Source organism: Nycticebus coucang, chromosome 12, assembly GCF_027406575.1.
Source record: "Nycticebus coucang isolate mNycCou1 chromosome 12, mNycCou1.pri, whole genome shotgun sequence".
Classification (NCBI taxonomy): Eukaryota; Metazoa; Chordata; class Mammalia; order Primates; family Lorisidae; genus Nycticebus; species Nycticebus coucang.
The window spans coordinates 109711425-109725509 of NC_069791.1; the positions used below are offsets into that span (position 1 = coordinate 109711425).

The 14085-nt window shown below is 50.5% G+C and overlaps 1 protein-coding gene across 3 annotated transcripts in view; it reads left to right on the forward strand.

The window, feature by feature from the left end:
- The window catches only part of SNX29 (sorting nexin 29), a 640705-nt gene that overhangs the window by 501245 nt on the left and 125375 nt on the right, over positions 1-14085 (forward strand). Inside the window, exon 19 of one of the 3 annotated variants that reach the window (XM_053556356.1) lies at positions 1562-1658. The exons of the other annotated variants lie outside the window; for them this stretch is intronic. Coding sequence (XP_053412331.1) covers positions 1562-1570 — 9 coding nt within the window. The 3' untranslated portion in view covers positions 1571-1658. Of the gene's footprint in view, positions 1-1561; positions 1659-14085 lie in introns of those variants that run through there. 3 annotated transcript variants of the gene reach the window in all.

Here is a 14085-nt window from a genome sequence, read left to right on the forward strand (position 1 = left end):
ATGTGGGATAAGCCAGGTTCCAGAAGGACTGAGACTGGGCATTAAACGGCAGACCCTGCAGGGGCGGCCCTTCCTGTGTCCACTCTTCTCGGCTCCAGTTACAGGAGGAGAAAGTCTGTGTGTTGCTGGCATGCCTTTCCCACCAGGAAGGCTGGGGGTCAGTGCCTCTGGCAGGTAGCGGGCTTGAGTTTAATTAGGTTGTTTTGTCTTCATTGTACTATTTTCACATTAGCCCCTAGTTGTGGCCAGAATTCTATTTTTCGATTTACCACGGTGATGTTCAGTTCCCTTTTAAACTCTAAGTAAAAAGGAAATGAGTCATTTTAAAGAAAGATGCTAAATAAACAATAGTGAAAACAGTAAAAAGTTTGGCATGGTGCTATGTGAATGAGGAGTATTTGGGGAACAGTGACATAAAGGAACAAATAAGCTGTGATTTATAAAAACACTAATAATAAGCACCAGCCGCCTCTCACCAGATTGTGTGTGTGTGTTATACAATAGTTTATTATTCAGTCCTCACAACAATCCTGGGAGGGAAGAAACTCTTATCACCCACATTTTGTAGATGAGGAAACAAATGCACAGAGAAGTAGTCTCAGGAAACATGTTCAGGAACATGTTTTTTTTAGCCCTCTAACCCAGGCATCCTCAAACTTTTTAAACGGGGCCAGTTCACTGTCCCTCAGACTGTTGGAGGGCCAGACTATAGTTAAAAAAAAAAAAAAAAAAAACAACTATGAACAAATTCCTATGCACACTGCACATACCTTATTTTGAAGTAAAAAAACAAAACAGGAACAAATACAATCACACTGCCTCATGTGGTCCGCAGGCCGCAGTTTGAGGACCCTTGCACTCTAACCGATTTCTTACAAGGCTCTGGACAGACTCCCTGTCACTGAGTGAAGGTAGAACCAAGGTCTTTACCCATCGTAGAAGCAGCTGGGACACTTGCTGTCATTCTAAAGGAAAAGCCTCACCCACGTGGACAGTTACCTGCATCCCCAGGGTGTGGGCTGAGGACATGCCTGCAGCCATGCCAGGGATTTCCCACAGGATTTCCCTGTGCCCACGGCAGTGTGCAAACATGGGATCCATCAAGGCTTCCAAATCTGAGAGCCAGGCTGAGGTGGTTTTGCCTTGGAAAGTTGTCAAAGCACGTGCTGGATCTCAGGATTTCAAGGATGCTCCCTTGAGACATCTTTCAGCAATGTTAATGTTCCAAGAACCTGGCTCAATAGACCACTGGGAAAATGTACTGCTAAATGCCCAAGGAGCCAAAATAATTTCTTGCTGCCTACGGTTACTGCGTCTTCTCCACGTGTACCGTGGAAGAGGTTTGGAATTATATTTGGCACAAAGGATCCTAGCAAGAAGTGCTGTGTTTTCAGAGTATTAAATGAAAGTTATTAAAAAAGATTTAAACTCGTTTGGTCCCAAGAAGGGCCTAATGTGTGTTCCTCCACTAAAAATAAGAAATGATGGCATTTGACTACCATTGATATCCAGAGATGTCGGTTGTAAATTTTCATCCAGTGAGTACTCCTTTCATTTTCAGCCCTGCTGATGCCTGGTTACCAACAGACTCCAGAGACAAAATGATTGAGCGGCATCAAATAAAACGGAAAACAGAATTAAACTCAGTTTGCTCCCTGTCCTGCTGACTTGTTCTTGTTCTCTTTCCCTCTTTGTTAACACACAGTTGTGTTTTCGGTTTGATTTTTCTAACACTTCCGTATGACAGTTAAATTTTTTGTTAATTAATTTCAACTTTATTGCTTTGCCAATGTTTGATCTTATTGCTCAGATACCCTGACTTCCCAACAAGTTTGAGACTTTCTGTCTTAATATCCCACTGAAATGTTTCTAAAAGTATGTGTGACCTTAAAACAACCCATGTATTTTTTTCTCCAGCAACTATTACAGCCACTGAATTGGTATGAGATAATACATCAATGTGCTTATTTTCTGAGCTTTTAGGTCTTTCCTTAGTATAAGCACAGTTGGGATCAGTCTTTTATGTAGGATTAATTTCAGCTTTTGCATTTAGCCACCAGAAACACAAATGTTCTGTTTGCACATCAGAATTAATTAGGTCTCCTTTGTAAAGATTATTGCTTTGTTTCAGCAGTGCTTTTTCCTTCTAGAAGAAATCCTTTTTCCTCGGAATGTTGTCTTGGCCTGAAGAGTGGTTCTCAACCTTCCTAATGCCACGACACTTTAATACAGTTCCTCATGTTGTGGCGACTCCCAACCATAAAATTATTTTCATTGCTACTTCATAACTGTAATTTTTGCTACTGTTATGAATCGTAATGTAAATATCTGATATTAGACGACCCCTGTGAAAGGGTTGTTTGACCCCCAAAGGGGTTGCAACCCACAGGTTGAGAACCACTGGCCTAAAGGAAGGGTTGTTCCCCAGGAAGACTTGCTCAATATTTGTGACCCGAGCTGACTTCCCACCCACATAGCCTAGGTGGTTATTTTAAATGTTTCATCCAGCTAAGTGTATTTGTGTATGTGGTTCAGGGAAAAATCTATTATTTATCCCATTAATAATAGATCGCAGAGCCTTGGCAGGCTGCACGGAGCTTGAGGTTTGGAGGGCAGTGTCGATTTTGGACTTCAGGTGTCTCATTTCTCTGCTGCGCCTTTCATCCTCTCTCCTGAGACCCTCGAGTTTTCTGTTACCCACAGCTCTGTCTTTGTGCTTGCTTGGTGTGTATCTATGCAGAGAGGGAGGAATTCATTATGTAGAGAAAGATGAAATGGCTGAGCCAAGCACAGAAATGGGAACTTCGGCTGCAATAATGTGATCCGAGAAGCCTCAGCCCAGCAGGTACCATTCTAGATGGGGACTGGGGATGGAGGACCAACTCGAAGGCCAAAGCCCTCCCTCACATCCATGCCCAGCCACTCCTGCGTTGCGCACAGCAGGCAGGAGATCCGGCCAGTCGTGGACTGAGGTGGCCATTTGCCATTTCACGTCTGCGTTTCTTTCCAGCCAGCACTGGCCTCCTGGGCTCATGCCGAGGAAACCACGGGAGCATTTGCCTTTGTTCTTGCTGTCTCCTTCCTCCTGAACTCTCCAAACACCTCAGCCCCTCTGAGGACCATAGCATGTTAACCCCTAGCTGTTCATGGAGTGCTCAAGCTACTGGGAAAGCCTGATACAGGTGGATACAAAAAGCAAAGCACAGAACAGTCTCTCCCCCTGAGCATGCATGTCACTCTTATTCTCTGTCACTGCTTGTGTCTTTCCAAACAGAAGAACTGTTACATTTTCTTTCATAGTATACCATATTTTGCTACGTATGATGCACACTTTGTTGCTCAAATTTTTGAGGGAAAAATAAGAGTGAGCATTATACATGGGTAGTGTGGTGTGAGAGTTGGGGAGCCCAGTGGGCCTCCTGGGGCCACCACACCTGCCCACCTGGGCCCACTGAGTGCATAGTCTGGGAGGATCCAGGGTCTGGTGGGAGTGGGCTGAGGATCACTGAGCACTGTGATCGGGGAGAGGCGGTGGTGGTGGGGCCTGTCGGTAGACCAGCCTCAGAAGCTCCTGCCTTGCTGGCCACATGCATTGCCATCTCTGCTATGGCCCCCGAGGAGGCACGGAGGGAAGGACTCCTGGGAGAGAGGAAAGGGGCGGCCTTCCGGGGGGCAGAGCGATTGGCACATTTGCCAGGGGAGTATTAACCCTCCCCAGATGCATCTTTTGGCTGAAAGCCAGCCACTTTCTTGAGAGTTGTTTTCCTCAAAGTTTGAGCCAAAAATATTCAAGGACATTATACACTGCAAAATACAGTAATTCCTTTATTCATCTCAAAGGTATTTATTGAGGATCTGCTGTGTGCCAGCCGTGTGCTAACTGGGCAGAGCCAGTGGTGAGCCAACCTTGACCTTGAACTTATCATCACCAACCTCACTTGGCAGTGGGGTAGGCAGAGCTAAGGTGACATCGCTCTGCAGGGAGAGGGCAGGACCTCAGTCATCTGCAGCATGGAGGTGATGGTGTGTGGTGACACACAGTGCTCGGCCTGCCCTACTATGTGCATGTTGCCTTTGTGATCTAATAGTTACTCGACTTGTGATGAACACGTAAATCAGGAAGTGTAAATGTAAAAAGAATTCCCCAGCTCTGTTGAATGTTTTGGGCATATTTATGTGCCCCCAAACTTTATTTATCATCTACTTTATCAAGAGCTCCATGTCAGCTGCCACCCGGGTGACAAAGAGCAAGATACCTTTGTCCTGAGATATCTGGCGTCTGGTGAGGAGACAGGACCTCCATTCACACAGCCAGAGTGCCAGGGCAGCACCTGTGTGAGCCCGTGGAGGCTTTGCAGAGGGGTGGGAGAGCTGGCCCTGGCGGACAGCCCATGGCCAGCAGCCCCAGGCTCTTTAACTCACATTGTCATTTAATCCTTTCCACAGCCTGTGACGGGGGGCACCATCATCTGTTTTATAGATGGAGCAGCAGTGACTCTGTGGGTTGAGTAACTCCTTCTGGGTCACACACAAGACCCTGCCTCCCTCCTCTCTCTGCCCCCATGTAGTCCTGTGCCCAAAGGATTTGCTTCAGTGAAACGGACCTGTTTCTATAGCATGTGTCCTCCAAGGAATTCTCCCCACCCTTTCATTGTCCCACCACGAGTTGTCAAAGCCACCATGGGCAGCTGATACCGGTGCCACGATTGTATTCTTACAGGGAAGGGGAAAGAGAGCCACAAAGATCTAAGTGTGGAATTGATGGCTCCCTGGGACTATGAGGCATCCATTAAGGCAGAGGCCGTTTCAGCTTCAGTGTATAAAGCCGTAGAATATTAGAGTCCAAAGCATACTTGGGGCTGGCCTCTGTCCATGTGTGTGTTCTGATGGGTGCTGTGTTCAGCTCGACAACGTCTTATCTGCAAAGCTGACCAGCGGGCACTTGGCCTTCGGAAGCAGTCTAGGGTAGAGACGGACACACCCTCTTGGCAGGTGAGATAGCCAGGTCTAATTCCTTTCTTTATATTCACTTTTTATATGAGGAAACCAAACCCTCTAATTTGTAGAACATCATTCAGCCTGTAGCACAGGGTCAAAGACACTGTGCTGCCTCTGGCCGTTTGCCTTTCTCGGGGCTGCCTGACCTTCTCTTGCTGTCCTGACCCCCTCTGTGCCCAGACGTGTGAAGCTGCCTGCCATGTTTATCAGGTGGGGGACATGGGCGTCTGGAGCATGGTGCTGACACATTGGCTTGCCACAGAGATGAGCAGCTTTTGTTTTTTCTCTGTTTTATGGTCACAATTGTCACACAACATCTGGTTTTGGTTGGGAAAGTTGTGTCTGTGAATGAAACAGCTCTGTTCTAACGGAGAAGAGGAACATCAAATAATTATTATAAGTGTGGGAATGTTTCAAAGGCCAATGCAGGGTATAGCACGGCCGTGCTTGTGGACACTACTTGTGGAGACATCTCCTAATTGCAGCCAAAACACCTGCAGCAACAACTCTTCCTTCTTCTCCTTGGAGCGGACCTGCCTGGCGGTGGCAGGTGGCAGGTTGGGGGCTGGGGGGAGCTACAGGGAGGACCTTGGGAGTGCGAGCAGGGCCCTCACTTCATCAGTGGTGCCCAGGGTGCCGTGGTGGCTAACGGGAGGCCTGAGGGTACGGGGGAGTGAGCAGGTGAAGGGAAAGGTGGCAGGAAGAGTGAGGAGGAGCAGGCAGCTGAGAGGACGTCTGACAGAGTGGGAAGGAGGCAGTGAAGGGGAACCCGCCCCAGGTGGCAGGTGGGGCCAGTGTCTCAGGTGTCCCTGATTGTTCAGCCACATGATCCCACTCAGTACCCTGCACAGGGTGCCGGGAGCCCTGGCTTTGGGGCCCGCCCCATGTGTCTTGGCCAAACCACTTCCCCCAGCAGGCCTCGGCCTCCTCTGGTTGGGTGAGATGACCTCCGGCTGCCTGAGCGGTGAAGCTATCACTGCCTGCCCCAGCTTGTGCCTAGCACTTCCTGGGCCCTCAGGCAGCCTGCCCAGCCCCAGACGCCCTATCCAGCTCCTCGGGCACCTCCAGCCATGAGGGAGAGCAACCTGGGAGCAGGGATGACGACACCTTGGAGGCAGCATGGTGGGTGTTTGGTGGGACTCCTCTACGCCAGGGAAGCACCTGTCCCCTCCCTGCCTTTGGGCCTTCGTGGAGGTGGGCCGCACACTGGGTCCCCTGCCCCGACACTTCTGGCCTCAGCCTGTGGCTTTGAGCGCCACCTCGCTGAGAGTTGTCACATTGGCTACTGCTCTTGAATGGCCATGGCCATTGCTCTAAACAAGGCAGGATGTAAATAACTGTACTCTCGGACCTCAGTGTCCTCCGGGGATTGGCCCCAGGGCCCCTGTGGATACTGGTCAGCATTCGCACACACCTATGCACATCTTCCCATGTACTTCAGATCATCTCTAGATCCTTATGACACCTAACACAATGTAAAAGCTGTGTAAATTGTTGTTAGATTGTATGCTTAGAGAATAATGACAAGAAAAATAGTCTGTACGTGTTCGGTGCAGGTGCAGTTTAAAAAACAGTATTTTCAATCTGTGGTCGGTGGATTCTATACAGATGTGGGCCCGGCAGGCACCGTGGGCTGACCGTGTAGGTAGTGAGGGACATTTGGAAGGCCTGCTCTTTCCATCAGAGCTCATCAGTGATGGCTCAAGGGAGGCCTGATGGACATGGTCGTCATACGTTGCCTTCACCTCCACCGCTGGAGGACAGGAGCCTGAGGACAGTTTGTTGTGATGGTCATCTGCGTCCTCCTGTGCCCTCCCTTCTCCAGGTGTCCCTGTCACTGCCAGCTGGCCTTTTCTGTTCCTTTCTAATAAAAGTAGACGTCTCTCCAAGGGACATTTTCCTGCCTGGCTATTGCTTTTCACAAGTTTAAGACTATTTGGTCTGCTTATTCATCATCTTTTAAAGAGAGCTCCTGTGCATCTGTGTGGACCTGAGATGACAGGCAGGGGCTCCCTCACAAACCCCAGTGGGGCCTGGGAGGCTGGGCTCCCAGCCTGGGCAGACATCCTAGCCTGCCTTCCATGCAGCGATTGGGCCAGTGTCCCCGGCTGGAGGCCCTTCTGCCTGGGGGCACTGCAGAACCCAGTAGTGGCTGAGGTGCCTCCCCATCAGCTCAGCAGGACCGTCTGAAGTCTCCACAGAAATGCAATCAGCAGCTAACTTCTGGCGCCCTTGAGCTTCACACTGCACAGAGGCCTTGTAATTACATGGGAGGGACAGGTTGTTCCTTCTCTTCCCCCCACCTGCTGAGCAGAGTCTAAGCATTTTGAAGAATCTCTAAGATGAGTTAATTTGGCCATGGAGGGCTTCTTGCAGGAAGATTACTAGTTGGGTCGTAGGGGGCCTCACAGCCTGAGATCTGCACCCATCAGACCTCCCATCCTGCCTAATGACTGGGGTGGTCTGTCATCATCTAAAGCAGGAAGACTGAGGTGTCCGATCTCCTAGGACACTGTCTGGATCCTCCAGGGGATGAAGCCAGGCCTAGCGGGGAGACTTGGTCCTTTGTCCACCAAGTCTCCGTGGAGGAAGAGATGGCACCTGTGCCAAAGAGTTGCACCACATGCCATGTGCTCCACAGCCCAGGCTGGGAAGCTGCTTTTCCCTTTACTGTGCCTCAAATGGTTGGGTGTGTAGGCAGTCTATCAGACCCTCATCTCCCCTGACTGCACCTGCCCACACAGCTCATCCGAGTAATGAGAGCCTATTCCAGGTGTGACTGGGGTCTGCTTCCCTTTCTCACACACCTGCAGCCTGTGGGGACATGTGGGCTCTGGGGACCAGGGAAAGACAGGGATGGTGCAGCCCAGTTGGCTTACTAGGGTAGCCCTTCTGTGTCAGCCTGTGGTCAGGTGGGCAAACCAGGCCCCAGAGGGTGGTGTTCTGTTCTGAGATGCTGGCCCCAGAGTCCATTGATGGGGCTCCTCTGTTAAATCCAAATCCCTCTCAACTTTTCTTAAACTTTCCCCACACATCCACTTGCTGCAGAAGCTGGAGAAGCCCAAGAGCATGGCCAGGTCTCAGCCCAGTCGCTCACTGGCTGGTCAGGGGTGCAAAGGTACAGGGAGCTGGGAGGAATGCATGCTCGCCCTCTGCACAGGATGGTGACTCCACTTCACAACAATGTGTACTTCAAAACAGCTAGAAGAGAGGGTTCTGAATGTTCTTGCCACAAAGAAACACTGAATATTTGAGGTGATGGATTTGCTAATTACCTTGACTTGGTCATCAAAAAATGTATACATGTATCAAAACATCAAACCATACCCAGTAAATGCGAACAATTAATATGTGCTTATTACAAATCTAAAAAAATGCACTGATGGAGTCCTTGGGGTCTGTCAGGCTCTGTGCTTGGTGGGATGTGGCAGGATGGGGGCTGGGCCTGGAGCCCGATATGCTCAGGGCTCTTCTGTTCCCGGTCTGTGGGCATCTGCATTCTCCTCCAGTCCTCCCATATTCTGCTATTTATAAAAATGTGCATCCTCCCCAGGCTGGTGTACAGGGGATATTCTCTGTGTTTCCTACGTTTAGCCCAGTCTGTGCTTACACTGCCGCTGTGCTCCCTAGATCCAGAAGTGGGCTTTGACAGAAGCCCCTCTGTGTGCAGCTTGTTCCAGCTGCCAGCTCTCCTGCACGCCCAGCCCCTGTCTGTGAGGGTGAGGGGACCTCCCTGGGGACTTAGGATGGGGCGGGGGTGGCTTCTCCCTTCTTCCCCGCCCCCAGCCTTTCTGCCTCTCCTGCTTCCTCCTCCCTTCTGCTTCTCTCTTTTCTCTTCCTCCTCCTGTTTGCTCGTCTTTCTCCTGCTTCCTCTTCCCTGTTATTTCTTCCTTCTCTTCCTCTTCTTTCCTCTCCCAACTCTGTTTTGTCTTTCCTTTCTCCTCCCTCCTTCTTCCCCTTCCCTTTTCTCCCTCTGGCCGTCCTTAGTCCCAGGCACAGAGAGGAAACCATCATTCCCCACACCACTCCATTTTTTTTGAGTCCCAGGAAGGGAAGCGCTACAGGCGGCAGGTGGGTGAGCTTCCCTCCCTTTCCTGACCAGGTAGCCACTTGGTGTCCCATCTCCCCCCATTTGGCTGCAGACTTTCTTCTTTGAGCTCTTGGGAAGGGGAAGGGATTAGCTAAGTGTGGAGGGTACTTTTTCTCCTGGAAGCCTAAACCACATGTGTGTGTGACAGCTTCTGCCTGCCTGCCTGTGGGAGTTGTTTTAAATTAGAGGATCCCTGCATGCTGGGAAAATGTTCCCTGAACCCGGTCACTCCTAATCACGATCACCTGCAGCTAGTTAATGACCAATTATTCTAATACAGATTTAAAATCAGTGTTAGTTGGTCAGTGATATTTTTATTCTTAAGACAGTAATAACTTTAAATGTCACTTTCCATCAATTGCTGTGAAACCACATGCCGGTGCCCCCTAAATTAACCTAATCAGTGAAGAAACAGGTCTGGAGTCCCAACACAAATCAGAGATTGTCATCCTAGTGGAGTGGCTAAGGAGGGGAAAGGGACCTCTTTTATCTGTCTGTGGTCTCAGAGTTTCTGAGTGTGGTTTAGTCACTTGTGCCAGTTTCTGTCCCTCTTTGTTTCTGGGGTTTTCTCCACAGGTCTGTTATCAGTTCTGGTTTGGGGTTTCCTGTGCAGTCAGCTCAGAAGCCTCCTTCTCTAAGGAGGTTTCCCACCAGTCTGATGTCCTCCTCACCATTCTGCGGGTGGAGAGGCTGGGATGCTGCCGTCATCTGCAGCATGCAGGGTAGCCCCCCCATAACAGAGGACAACTTGACCCCACATTTCTATAGTGCTGCAGTGGGGAGACCCGGGTTATAGTAAGCAACACAGGCTTGTGTGGGGAACGGCGTCTTGGCCCAAGGGCTGGTGGTAGAGATTGATCAGAGCATTCCTGGGTTCCTGGATCCGGGGTCCTCTGATGCAGCCATCTCCTCAGCAGGACCTGGCTGCTCCTGTAATGTGGCCCCCTTTCATATCCAGGGCGAAAGAGAAGCTGACCTCCCACTCACCTCGTGTAGAGGACCAAGGGCCGAGCTTGCCATCGAGACTCACTCTCCGTCTTTGTGTAGAGTTGCCTTGCTTTCTGTTGGCTGTGTCCATGGCAGTATGACCACAGGCAGGCCCCGAGGGAAAGGCCTCTTTTTCTCCAAGGCCAGTGATAGTCCTGGCATTGAGTCTCGCTGTCTCTCCATGGCTGGGGACATACCCTTGTTTGCTAATCACAGTGTCTGGGTGGGCCTTATGCTGTCAGATCATACACCTTCTCCTCACGCCGCGGGTCAGTGGGGAGGTTACCCCAAAGGGAAGCAAGGGGGCTCTGACTGGCAGAGGGGGGTGGCACCAGACTGGCTAACTCAGTGGCACCTGCCCACTGAGAACTTCGGCTGCGATTAGAGCCAGGTTGGTGAGTGCATACTTCCTCACCCCAGGGCTCCCACTGGGGACCTCAGGCACTCACAGCTCAGCCTCAGATTAGAGACAGGTTGGTGAGTGCACACTTCCTCACTGCAGGGCTCCTGCAGAACAGCTGGCCTTTGGGGCTGGATGACTCTTTCTGGAGAGGAGTCTCCTGTGTGCTGTAGGAGATTAAGCCGTGTCTTGGCTTTTGCTCAGTAGCACCCATAGTGTCCCTAGTGTGATGATCCAGGATGTCTCTGAGCATCTCCTAAGTTCCCCTGGGAGTCAAGAGTCCCTTCTAATGAATGAAGAAATGAATGAGTCAGTAGCTTGTTGTTGTCGCCCGATATTTCACAGACTCCAAGACACCATCAGCTGTAAGACTCATCCTGATTTCAGAGCTTTCAAAATTTGGCAACAATTCCTGTCTCAGAATCAATAAAATCTGGGTGTGCCCTTCTACTCCAGAGGGCTAGTAAGCGAGGGTGAGAAGAAGCAGTGCATCAAATTGTCCCCGAGACCTGAGGGTGGGCTTGCTGTGGAAGTCACGCCTTGCCCGTCCGGATGTTGGCAGGTGGTGGACATGGTATTAAGTCCAGAGAGACGCAAGTTATGCCTTTGCCCACTGTGAACTTTCTTAACATCTCTGGATGTCTGTTTCTGTATCCATAAGAGATGTAATGGCACCAACCTCACAGATTAGATGTGAGGGTTAAAGGAGGCACGGCTACTTAGTTGAGGGGCTGGCTGGTAGTGACGCTCAGTAAGGCTGGATGAGGTGCAGATGAGGAGCCACCTGGGGGAGACGGGGCATGTGCCGTCGTGGAGTACCCACAGCATGGCAGACAGTGCTGATAGCCCTGCACATGGGTCCCTAACCCACTCGGAGACAGCAATAGCGAGGGAGGGGCGCTCCATATTGTGGTTGGACTGCAGGATGGGGACACGAGGGACACAGATGTCTCTTGAGCACCTACTGTGTGCCAGGTACTGCACTTGGCCCTTTCTGTACTGTATCTCACTTACTCTTATCTGACCCTAGACATGGGGTAGGCAGTAGCTACATTTTATAGATAAACTGAGACACAGGATGGGTAAATGCCTTGCCTAAGGTCACAGTTGGCAAATAATAAAGGTGGGGTGGTGCACCTGACCCACAAAGCCCTGAATCCCAACCAGTTGAAAACAGAGTGACAGAAGCCTAGGCAGCATAACTTTACTCGTCACCCAGAGTGACGAGTGTGTTCCTAAGAGCCGAGGAGTGGGGACTCGGGGTAGCTGCTTTCTACTGTTAGCAAGTCCAGGTGAAGAGCTAGTCTGGGAGAGACTACACGCTAAGGTCCTGGAGGACATTGGGGACAAAACCTCCCCGGGCTCTTCCAGGCAGGCTCTTGACTCTAAACACTTGAAAACGAGCTACAGTACATGTGCCATTTTCTCTGAAGATTCCTGGATCTTTCTGGGTATGAGTTCCCTTAACACAGATGGGGTATTCATGGGAACACTGGCCTCTCCTGCTAACTGCAGACACAACTGAAACGTTCCCATCATAGTGCTTTCGGAGTTTAAGGAGGTGAAGCATGGAGGGAACTTGGCGCAGTGTCTGGCACCCGGGAAGCGCGTGGGAAACGTTAAACAGCTGCTGCCACTGCTGTCATCTACCGTACTCGCCATCGTCATCGTCATCGTCAGCTCTTCTCCTCCTCAGTCGTCATCATCACCATTAACGTCACCATCTTTTCACATCCTTTCTCATTTCTAAAGAAAATTCAGTTAAGAAAGAGGCTGCATGTTTCTGTTAAAGAAAGTGTAGCTGGCAGGCTGTGTAGAGCTAGGGTGCAGCTCAGCTGTGCTGTTCACCAGCTGTGTACCTTGGGCAGGTGATCACGCCTTGCTGACCTCAGCTTACCCGTCTGTAACAAGAGGTGAAAATACTGAGAGCTGGTGAGGAGGGGTCAGCTGGACATGCGTGAGGCTCAGTAAATAGCAGTGTGTGCTGTGAGCACTGGCCTGTGCACCTATCCCCTTTTTTCATAAATAGATTAATTCAAAGTTGGGCAGTGGAGACTTGGTAACATGACTCAATTACTTCAGAAGTCCAACAAGTAACTTTTTCCAAATCTCAAGCTGCAAAAAGCAGCTTGTTCTTTTCTCGGGTTTTCTGATAACTGAGATGTTTGAACTTTGTTCCCTGTGAGTCTTCCCTGGGGTCCCTGCCTCTGGGCCAAGTCAGCCCAGCAGTACCCTGATGCCATCCCCATCCCTGTGGCCATCATCCTGTGTGTTCACAGTCATAACCCTGCCCTTTGGACATGCCGCAACCCCGATCGGCAAGCTCTGTGTTCCTCTCCTGTTGCCCACCCCCACCCCCCACCTCCAGCCTCCACGTGGCTACCACCTTAAGCTGCTGCTTCCAACTCTAGGCAGCCAGAGCAGTCTGACAGAATTTCACTCTGTTGAGAAGCCTGGCACAGAGCTGGAATTCACAGTCTCTCAGGATGAGGCTGCTGGCAGTGCAAGGAGATGAGCTTTAAAGTTGGACCAGAAATGCTTTCCTTTATTGGAAAGAGGTAGGAAGAAACGTCCGAAGCTTAAGGCTGCCGTCCTCTCCTGTCCACTTCCTTAGGAGATGAGGCTTCTCAAAGCCCAGCTCAGGCAAAACCAAAAACCACGGCCCTCGTGGTGTCTGCACTGGTGCAGAAGGACACGTAAGGTGCTGAGGCCTCCCGATGTCAGCACAGCACAAGAGACCGCTGTCAGCTCGCTCAGCAGGGGAGGCGTTCACTCATCAATGCACAGGGTTGTTTTGTTAAACACAGAAATAGAAGTTATTATTCCCATGCTGCAGACCTTAGGAAAACATTCAGCACATAAGCATAAATCATAATAGCCGGCATTTGAACATCTGCCTAATGGCTTCCAGACTGTTTGTATATCCTGCTTCCCATCAGCCCAGGATGAACCCCGGGAGAGAGCAGCCCCCCAGTTTCAGATGAGGAGACTGCAGCACGGCTCAGATGTTGAATGCCCCAGCTCACATCTTAAGGAGGTGAAGCATGGAGGGAACTTGGACCATTTAACCCGGAGAGCAGGGAAGGGTTAAGAAGACACTGTGTCCAGATGCTGACTCAGCTGGAACAAAGGATGGGGTAGCACAGGGCTTTGATTCCCTGTTGGAGAAGATGATGTTTCCAAGAGACTCAGGTCCCTGTGTGTTGGTGAGCACCAACGTATGAGTAAATAATGCTCCATGCACCTTTGTGAGTTGGCGGCACACGTAGGTGCCGGAGGAGACACACTTACTCGCCTGAGCAAATGGTAAGGTTGACTCTACCGGCTGGTCCTTTCCACTCACCAAGCAGGCTGGGCCCCATGCTGAGTGCATTCGGGATGGATGTTCATGGTCACAACAACCCTGTAGAAGAAGAAGCATCCTTATTCCAAGGTGAGAAAACGGTGATTTCCCCAGGATGATAGAGGTTCCATCATCCTGGTCATCTAAATAGGGAGCAAGTGGTAGATTTAAACATGGACTTACTCAGAGTCCACATCTGAACCACTGCCTCCCACACAGAGAAATACTGACACCTCGCCTGCCCTCTCCTCAGTCACTTTGGATGTC